The sequence below is a fragment of the Lampetra planeri genome, chromosome 47 (genome assembly GCF_965212315.1).
Source record: "Lampetra planeri chromosome 47, kcLamPlan1.2.h2, whole genome shotgun sequence".
Taxonomy (NCBI): domain Eukaryota; kingdom Metazoa; phylum Chordata; class Hyperoartia; order Petromyzontiformes; family Petromyzontidae; genus Lampetra; species Lampetra planeri.
Window position 1 is genome coordinate 3254179 of NC_136153.1, and position 10156 is coordinate 3264334.

The 10156-nt window shown below is 56.4% G+C and overlaps 1 protein-coding gene across 1 annotated transcript in view; it reads left to right on the forward strand.

The window, feature by feature from the left end:
- ADGB (androglobin) overlaps positions 1-10156 on the forward strand; it is a 181118-nt gene that overhangs the window by 74009 nt on the left and 96953 nt on the right. The window contains exons 11-12 of the mRNA XM_078615445.1: positions 1867-1979; positions 2773-2950. Coding sequence (XP_078471571.1) covers positions 1867-1979; positions 2773-2950 — 291 coding nt within the window. The remainder of the gene's footprint in view (positions 1-1866; positions 1980-2772; positions 2951-10156) is intronic.

Genomic DNA, 10156 nt, shown 5'->3' on the forward strand with positions numbered 1-10156 from the left:
TCTCCCGCCTCGCGCCTCTCCCACCTCGCGCCTCTCCCGCCGCGCGCCTCTCCCGCCTCGCGCCTCTCCCGCTGCGCGCCCCTCTCATCGCGCGCCTCTCCCGCCTCGCGCCTCTCCCGCCTCGCGCCTCTCCCGCCTCGCGCCTCTCCCGCCTCGCGCCTCTCCCGCCTCGCGCCTCTCCCGCCTCGCGCCTCTCCCGCCGCGCGCCTCTCCCGCCTCGCGCCTCTCCCGCCTCGCGCCTCTCCCGCCGCGCGCCGCACCGTGACCCGGGATCGCCGGCATGTAAATAACGCGTACGTACAGGGCGATCCATTTACAGATACTCCGCCAATTTCTAAATGGCCCCTCTTATTTTTATATTTTTGTTAAATGGCCGATTGATCATTGTGAAGGCGATCGCTTCGTATCTTACAGAGGAGTGGCATGAAGAGGGAGAATAATTCATCGTATTGGAATTGGTGGCAGACGTGTGGGGGTAGGCGGGGGGGGCGGCGGGGGGGGGCTGTGACGTAATGCACTGTTTCCATTCCTCTTTTCTCCCTGCTGTTTTAATGGGGTATCTATAATCGGATCGCGCCGTCCAGCAAAATACACGTGCGCACGCATATTGGCCACTCCCCGCTCTTCAATTTTATTCTAGAAACCACGTAGACTCTCGTCGCTTACAACGGAGAGAGTGCCGTTCGTTGTGAGTCACCCCGACGTTTAGGGCCTTCGGGCCTTGGTGGCTAGGAGATGTTAACTACCTCACCTGGTATACAAAAGGTCATGGGTTCAATCCCGACCCTGACGCCTGCTGCTGCTGTATATTTGCAGTTTTGCATGTTCTCCCCGTGGTCGTGTGGATTTTTTTCTACGGCTCCTCTGGTCTTTTCCCTCCACATTCAGAATCAACGTCACGAGAGTTTGGCTGCTGTACATTTCCACGTGATGAGCCGCTTCGTTGAGCAATCATTTGTGGCCAGGTCGCTTCTGAATAAACTCCTTTAAAAAAGTTTTTAAAAATCAACGGTTTTATTAACAGCTTCGTTTAACTCACGGTAGAGAAGTTTGTCAATGATGCGCCTGAGACATGCGGCACCTGCTTCTTGGGTGAGGCAATTCCAGAGTTTAGGGACCGCGGCGTTTTTGACGTCACCCACATAAATATTTAATGAATAAACCGTCCATACAAATGTGAATTGTTTTAAAAGAGCCAATTAATTGATTAATTGATGCCGATTTTGATACAGGCATGCATTGTCACCCGATCTGAGTACGCGTGCAAAATTTTGAATTGATTGAACAACAGGAAGTAGACTAACTTTTGATGACAAGTTTTGACCACGACAAACGCAGGTGAAGTTAAATAAAACCGTTGAAAAAGAGCTACATAGCTCAGTAAGCTTTGCATGGTAATATAAAAATAGTTTATTTGCGTGCCTGATTGCCTGACTCTCTAACTGAATGGGAATATTTATTCAGACTGCAGGAGGAATCTGATGATGAACGTTACAACAACAAACAATACAAACACACAATAGGAGTGCAAAGTATAGGAATGTTAAACAAATCACTTACATAAAACTAAACTTTTCATCTTACCAGGTAAAGCCCACTGACCTATTCACTTATTTTTCAGATCTAGCAACCTGGCCACAAATGATAGCCCAACAAAGTGGTTTATCACGTCGAAATTTTTAGCAGCAAAATAATATAATCTCAATGCTTGTTTCTAAATGTGTCGCTGGCTGACCGTTTTACGGATTATCTAACTTTCACACCGACGTATTACCTGACTCTCGCAAGCCGGTGGCTTGTCTGTCTGTCCATCTGCCTGACCGACTGATTTTCTGACTCTCCGAATGACTGACCGTTTCCCTCCAGAGAGATCGAGCGCTAACTTTGGGACGGTGCCCGACAAGCCGGAGGTGGTGGTGTTCGCGAGCTACAGGTGTCCAGCCAGCGGCAGCGAAAGTTTCTCTGTGTTGGGCAGGATGGTGAGTGTCAGTGTGCGTGTATGTGTGTATGTATGTATGTTGCGGGGGGCGGTAGTGCAGCGCTACAAACCCGGAAACCCGAGTTCGATTCTGGCTCACGCCCAACACCAGTGAAGATTATCTGAATCGGTCCTGGGGCTCTCCTAGGTCGACTCAGCATCAAATGAGTACTTGGTGCGGTGTGTAAACATCGCCACTGATCTTTGCCACCCACCCCCTCGTGTGGCATACCGCTCCCCCAACAATAACAACAACTGCCATTGGCCACAAAGTGGTGGTGACGTCACCACGGCGCTTGTATCAGGCTATGTGTACTTTTCGGCCACGGGAAATGTCGAAGAATGCCCGCTGGCAGGAGGTCACGGAACAGACCTAGGTGCCATGATGTTTACAGACTCAGATGACTGGAAATTGCACCACCTGTGACCCCTCCTGTACCGCTCCCCCTCCACCCACACGCACAAAGACAAAGATCCCCCATATGGCCTTAACAGACTGTAGAAGCAAGTGCTGTTAGTGAGCACCGATCAAGGCCGGAACGGTACACGAGGAGGTGGGTGGCCAGCACCACGCCTGACTGCCTTGTCTCCCCATTGGCGATGTTTACACACCGCACCTTAGACGACCTAGGGGAGGCCCAGGACCGGTTCAGATAATCGTCACTGGGTGTTGGCCATGAGCGGTAATCGAACCCGGGTCACCGGGTTCATAGCGCAGAGCTCTAACCGCTACACTATCGCTCCCACACGCACACACACACGACGCGCACACGCACACAAACACGAACACGCAGGCGGACGCGGCCCAGAAGCTGCGTGAGGCCGGCCTCTCCCCCATGTGGCCGCACCTCCTCCACGTGAGCCGCACTCGCAGCTCCCCGCTCGTGCCGCCCCCGCGCTCGCCACCCGTGCCGCCCTGGAAGCTCGTGCGACCACGCAAGAACAAGCCCCTGCCACGTGATGAGCCCGAAGGTGAGACGGCGGTGATGGTAGAGGTGGTGGTGGCGTGTTGGTGGAGGTGGGGTGCACAGGCGGGGCATCTGTCAGTCATTCGTTGGTCAATCCATAACACCTGGGTCTGTCCCGTGACATACCTCTGTGTTCTGGGTCGGTTGCGGGATAGACTCATAACACTTCACTCGTTCTCAAGGTGCACCTAGCCTGGCGCACGCGCCATGGTGACGTCACGACGACTTAGTGGCGAACAGCGGTTGTTGGTGGCGGAGGTGGTGATAATGGCGGTAGTCGTGGTGGTGGTGTTGGTGGTGGTGGCGGAGGTGGTGATGGTCGTAGTGGTCGTGGTGATGAGGGTGGAGGTGATGATGGTGATGGTCGTGGTGGTGATGGGACTCTGCGTCTCTTCATCAAGTGCCTCAACTCCCTCCCTGTTCTGTTGAACCCTCCCCATTATGGCCTCCTGTTAAATATTTAAAGTATTTCCAACTCTCTAGACAGCATGTTGGCACCTGTTTCTACATCGTTATAACATGATCACAGGCCAACACCAATGATGATCGTTTATCCAGTCCTGGGTCTTCCCCTAAGTTGACTCAGCCTCAAATGAGTACCTGATATAATATTTTTAATTCGCCATTCAGGAGTAAAATACGGCCAGGCATGGTGCTGGCCACCCACGCCCTCGTGTGCTGTGCCGGCTTTCGTAGGTGCTCGCTAACAGCACTTGCCCCAACAGTCTGTGAAGGCGAGAAAGGAGATCTATGGTGAGGTGGGTTTCACTTGACTAGCTTTCACCAGTCATCCCCCACTTCCTTTCCACCGTCTTACCTGAGTGAGGCTTAGCTCCTGATGCGCTCAACGGATTTTTTTTTTCTAAAGCCCTCTTTGTCAGTGAAAACGTTATCATCCTTGCGTCGTAACGGGGAACGTCATCACCATTCTAGTCATCATCCTCACCCATTTATGCATTTTGGTGGATTAAGGCTTGCGAACGGACAGATGATTGACTGGGCCTCTGAGGGTGTGAGTGAGATTGTGAACGGGTGCGTGTGCGAGTGGGTGAGCGAGCGAGCGAGTGCGGGGGTGAGTGAGCGGGCGGGCGAGCGAGCGGGTGAGCGAGCGAGTGTGCATACGAATGAGCCGGCGAGTGAACGATTGGGTGAGTGAGCGAAAGCGAGCGGGATGCCTGCAGCGAGACGGGCCCTGACGAATCGCTGAACGGTCCCCCATTGTCACTGCCTCCGCTGCCTGCGACGTGGCAGCAGCAGCAGCTGACGTGTCGTCGCTCGGCCGTGCGCCAGCCGTCTGTCACCGGCGGGCGATGGCGCCCCGTGCCCGCCGGCGTGCGCACAGCTCTCACCGCGTAACCAATCGGTGCAATTTCAACCCCCGCTGGCACTCATTTACGCGTTAAATTGCCCGGCAGGTGAGCGCCGGAGGGATTTGGACACCGGGCCTGAATCACCGGTGCGCGCGAGATAGACGCGGCTGCCCCGGAGATCGTCGCTGCCTCCACGTGATATTTGGGAGAGGGGAGGGGCGGCGGTGGCGGTGGCTTCCTCGTGCTCACCACAACGATGTCGCCCTCTCGGCCTCTCGCCCTCTCGGCAGAGGTCGCAAACGGGTTTTGATTCCTTACCCGTACCTGTACCCGGCCGCACCAGGGTCGCAAACGGGTACCTGTACCCGTACCCGGCCGGGTAGGGTACGGGTATTGGGTACCCGATTGTGACCTCTGGGATGAAGCCATGTTGCAGGCGCGGGTGGGTTGATTCTAGGAACTTGAATTGTGAGAAGAGACAAGACGTTGGGAAATGAGTGACAAACGGTGACTCACCAGTGACTCACGGTCTACCCGTGCCCGGCCGGGTAGGGGTAGCCGGGTATCGGGTAGGGTACGGGTATCGGGTACCCGGTTGTGACCTCTGCCTCTCGGCCTCTCGACCTCGTGCTCCGCTGTACATTCGGTGCCGGTTGAGTGGCGGCTTGTTATCGCCCGGCAAAGCGCCGAGTTAGTGGCGGGGAATTGTGCTGCCCCCTACTTGTCTCTTAGCAGAGGTTACATGGGATGATCCTCGCAAGAATCAGAATATTTACTTGTGCTGGAGACAAATCCGATGAGTTTTAAAGCTCTTTTGAAGGCTCTTTTTCACAGTCGTCCAGGAAGTAGTTCTGTGATATATGCTTCCACGGGCTGTTTTCCAACATGAGGGGGTGGTGGGGAAGGGGAGGGGGGGGTAGGTAGTGCTGCTCTGCGAGATTTCCGAATGGATTCTTTGTCTCGTGGAAATGAGTACACAGGTAAGAATAATCATAATGCCTTGTATTTACCCAATGAAACTGAGTCTGGAGACGTGTTTTTTTTTGTTGCGAGGCTCCTGCCATGCCGGGATGTTTGGCCCAATTCATTAGCGATCAGTGTTTGGCTTTGTGTGGAAGCAAACTGTAAAACCCGGAGAAAAGGCACTCGGGAGGAGCCTCAATCGTCAATCCGTTGGGATAATGAAGCGAATTCCACCATCTTGCCATATTTGTATTGTCACACTAAACATGAAAGTATGTTTCACACATCCCGTCAGCCGCACAGCCTCCTGGAAGTGCATCTTTTCAGCAGCATTGGCTAACCCTAGACCCGGTTTCGACTTTCAGCGTCTCATCAGCTTGCTTGAACCAGCGCTGCTGGACTGCCAGATGTTTTTAGTTAAGGACCTAAAACATGGGTCCTAGCACACAACACACAAACAAAAATCATCAAACGTCCTTGTGGAGAGTTGATAAGCAATCAAGGCTTGTCCAAACAAACACATATGGGGGAGAGGACAGCCCAGACGCAACAAACGAGGCGGAAAGAGAAAAATAATCTGTTCTGGAATGTAACCGTGACCACCGACTGGGGACAATTCATTACATCACGATTGGCGGGGTGGGGAGGCAGTGGGCGGTGTGAGTAGAGGGTGGAGGACGCGAGGGTGAATCCCCTTTGCGTGTAACGTCACCCGCCGCCAGCCAACGTAAATTAGTCAAGATTAAATGAGGCCATCCGTCTCCGGCTGGGCTCAGTGGCCTGCCACGCTCGCGAACAATCGTCGCCGGCCTCCACAGACCTTTGCCGGTGAGGAGAGGGGCTTCCTGCGGCTGTGGCCAGCGGCACCGCTCGATGACCTGGGGAGATGTGCCGTGTCAAACCGTCGACCGGCATGTCCGCGTGCGACTCTTCTGAAGAAGTCTGGCCAACGTGGAGGAGTAGACCAAGTTACCCTCTCGTGGGTGGGAGTTCTCTAGATCTCACTATAGTGGAGCTTGGCGTTGCAGGGTCTGCGCCTTTAGTTGTGACGCAATTTTGCCGCATGACTTTCGTTCACGTGACGCGGTTGTTTTTTTGGTTGGTGCAACACGCAGTATTAACCAGGGGGGGGGGCCACGGAACTGAACCGCGAACCTCCGCAAGTGCGCTGCCGCTCGGCCGTATCACCACCCCGTTGGGAGGCGGGGAGGGAGGGTTGCGAAAACATCATGCGTGGAAATTCCACGGAGTCAATCGAAACTCACTTGGCCGAAATTAATTGCGCTTTTGGAGAAAATCTCACACGTCGCCTTGTTAGCGAAAATCCATAGCCGCCGGACCATGCTCCGGCCCCGTGAGATTGCCTGCCCAGGAGTCATGGGGATGGTGGCACAGATGCATCTCACCGTGGAGACCTGATCACTTCGGTCATTAGCAGCGATCAGCCCCGACTATACGCATTCTTAAGTGCGGAGACCGCGGCTCAAGACGCCGCGCGGAAAAACTGGGGATGTTGTTGTGCCATCTGTTGCGGTCACCTGTTCGTCGGCACTTGCACTGCCCCTGCCATCTAAATGGCTCGATTTTGTGAGCTGCTTTTTAAGCAATGTTCAGCGCCTTGTGCGAAGGCGCTCTATGAATATCAAACAAATAAATAAGATGACGGAGTGGCAGCCGGGCAGTGGAACGCGTCCGAGATGACGGACATCCGCCTAGAGAGATGGAGCAATGAAATCAGTTGGTCTGCAGGTGCCGGGTGGGATCGTGAGGAGTGGCTGGCTTTGATTCAGTAGCGGATTGACCATGGCTGATGATGATTATTTGAGAAAACAAATTGTCATTCATCCGTCGGTCAATCAGCGTGTCTACCGAGTGATTACAACCGCCCCCCCCCCGTTCGCTCCGTTAAACATTTTTGTCTGCTCTCCAGATCAGGTTATGGCCTCTGTCAAAACAAACTTTGCATCCTGTAAAGGTGACTCTTTGTTGTTTTTCCTTTGTGGTGAATTGTTTATCCTTGTACTCCTCTTAGATCTCCAGTTATAAGTGGCAGGACAAACGTCCTCCAATAAATCAATAGCGTTTTACCAGTCCCTGTAAAGGAGGACACAGCTACCCCGATAATCCAATCCTTCCACTGGTTTCCAATCCACACAATCCAATACCAGATCGATCTTCAACATCTTCCATACTGCCTACCTCTCACCCCACTCACTACCACTCACTCCTCTCACTACCCTCTCACCCCACTCACCCCACTCACCCCTCTCACCCTACTCACCCCTCTCACCCCTCTCACCCCTCTCACCCTACTCACCCCTCTCACCCCTCTCACCCCTCTCACCCCACTCACCCCACTCACTCCTCTCACTACCCTCTCACCCCACTCACCCCACTCACCCCTCTCACCCTACTCACCCCTCTCACCCCTCTCACCCTACTCACCCCTCTCACCCCACTCACCCCCTCACCCTACTCACCCCTCTCACCCCACTCACCCCACTCACCCCTCTCACCCCTCTCACCCTACTCACCCCTCTCACCCCTCTCACCCTACTCACCCCTCTCACCCCACTCACCCCACTCACCCCTCTCACCCCTCTCACCCCACTCACTACCACTCACTCCTCTCACTACCCTCTCACCCCACTCACCCCACTCACCCCTCTCACCCTACTCACCCCTCTCACCCCTCTCACCCTACTCACCCCTCTCACCCCACTCACCCCCTCACCCTACTCACCCCTCTCACCCCTCTCACCCCACTCACTACCACTCACTCCTCTCACTACCCTCTCACCCCACTCACCCCCACTCACCCCTCTCACCACTCTCACCCTACTCACCCCTCTCACCCCTCTCACCCCTCTCACCCTACTCACCCCTCTCACCCCTCTCACCCCTCTCACCCTACTCACCCCTCTCACCCCTCTCACCCCTCTCACCCCACTCACCCCACTCACTCCTCTCACTACCCTCTCACCCCACTCACCCCACTCACCCCTCTCACCCCACTCACCCCTCTCACCCCTCTCACCCTACTCACCCCTCTCACCCCTCTCACCCTACTCACCCCTCTCACCCCACTCACCCCACTCACCCCTCTCACCCCTCTCACCCTACTCACCCTCTCACCCCTCTCACCCCTACTCACCCTCTTCCCTCTCACCCCTCTCACCCCACTCACCCCACTCACTCCTCTCACCCTACTCACTACCTCTCACCCCTCTCACCCCTCTCACCCTACTCACCCCTCTCACCCCACTCACCCCACTCACCCCACTCACCCCTCTCACCCCACTCACCCCTCTAACCCCACTCACCCCTCTCACCCCTCTCACCCCTCTCACCCCACTCACCCCTCTCACCCCACTCACTACCTCTCACTCACCCCTCTCACCCTACTCACCCTCTCACCCCACTCACCCCACTCACCCCTCTCACCCCTCTCACCCCTCTCACCCCACTCACCCTCTCACCCTACTCACTACCTCTCACCCCTCACCTCACCCACTCACCCCTCTCACCCCTCTCACCCCTCTCACCCCACTCACCCCTCTCACCCTACTCACCCCTCCTCACCCCACTCACCCCACTCACCCCACTCACCCCACTCACCCCCTCTCACCCCACTCACTCCCCTCTCACCCTACTCACTACCTCTCACTCCACTCACACCCACTCACCCCACTCACACCCTCCTCTCACCCCTCTCACCCCACTCACCCCTCTCACCCCTCTCACCCCACTCACCCCTCTCACCCCCCTCACCCCTCTCACCCCACTCACTCCTCTCACCCCTCTCACCCCACTCACCCCTCTCATCCCACTCACCCCTCTCACCCCTCTCACCCCACTCACCCCTCTCACCCCCCTCACCCCTCTCACCCCACTCACTCCTCTCACCCCTCTCACCCCACTCACCCCTCTCACCCCACTCAACCCACTCACCCCTCTCACCCCTCTCACCCCACTCACCCCTCTCAACCCTCTCACCCCACTCACCCCTCTCACCCCTCTCACCCCACTCACTACCTCTCACCCCTCTCACCCCACTCACCCCTCTCACCCCCCTCACCCCTCTCACCCCACTCACCCCTCTCACCCCACTCACACCCCACTCACCCCTCTCACCCCTCTCACCCCACTCACCCCACTCACTCCTCTCACCCCTCTCACCCCACTCACCCCTCTCACCCCTCTCACCCCACTCACCCCACTCACTCCTCTCACCCCTCTCACCCCACTCACCCCTCTCACCCCCACTCACCCCACTCACCCCTCTCACCCCACTCACCCCACTCACCCCTCTCACCCCTCTCACCCCACTCACCCCACTCACCCCACTCACCCCTCTCACCCCACTCACCCCACTCACCCCTCTCACCCCACTCACCCCACTCACCCCTCTCAACCCTCTCACCCCACTCACCCCACTCACCCCTCTCACCCCTCTCACCCCACTCACCCCACTCAACCCTCTCACCCCACTCACTCCTCTCACCCCTCTCACCCCACTCACCCCACTCACTCCTCTCACCCCACTCACTCCTCTCACCCCTCTCATTACCACTCACCCCACTCGCTACCTCTCAACCCTCTCACCCCACTCACCCCTCTCACCCCTCTCACCCTACTCATCCCTCTCACCCCTCTCACCCTACTCACCCCTCTCACCCCACTCACCCCACTCACCCCTCTCACCCCTCTCACCCTACTCACCCCTCTCACCCCTCTCACCCTACTCACCCCTCTCACCCCTCTCACCCCACTCACCCCACTCACTCCTCTCACCCTACTCACTACCTCTCACCCCTCTCACCCCTCTCACCCTACTCACCCCTCTCACCCCACTCACCCCACTCACCCCACTCACCCCTCTCACCCCACTCACCCCTCTAACCCCACTCACCCCTCTCACCCCTCTCACCCCCTCT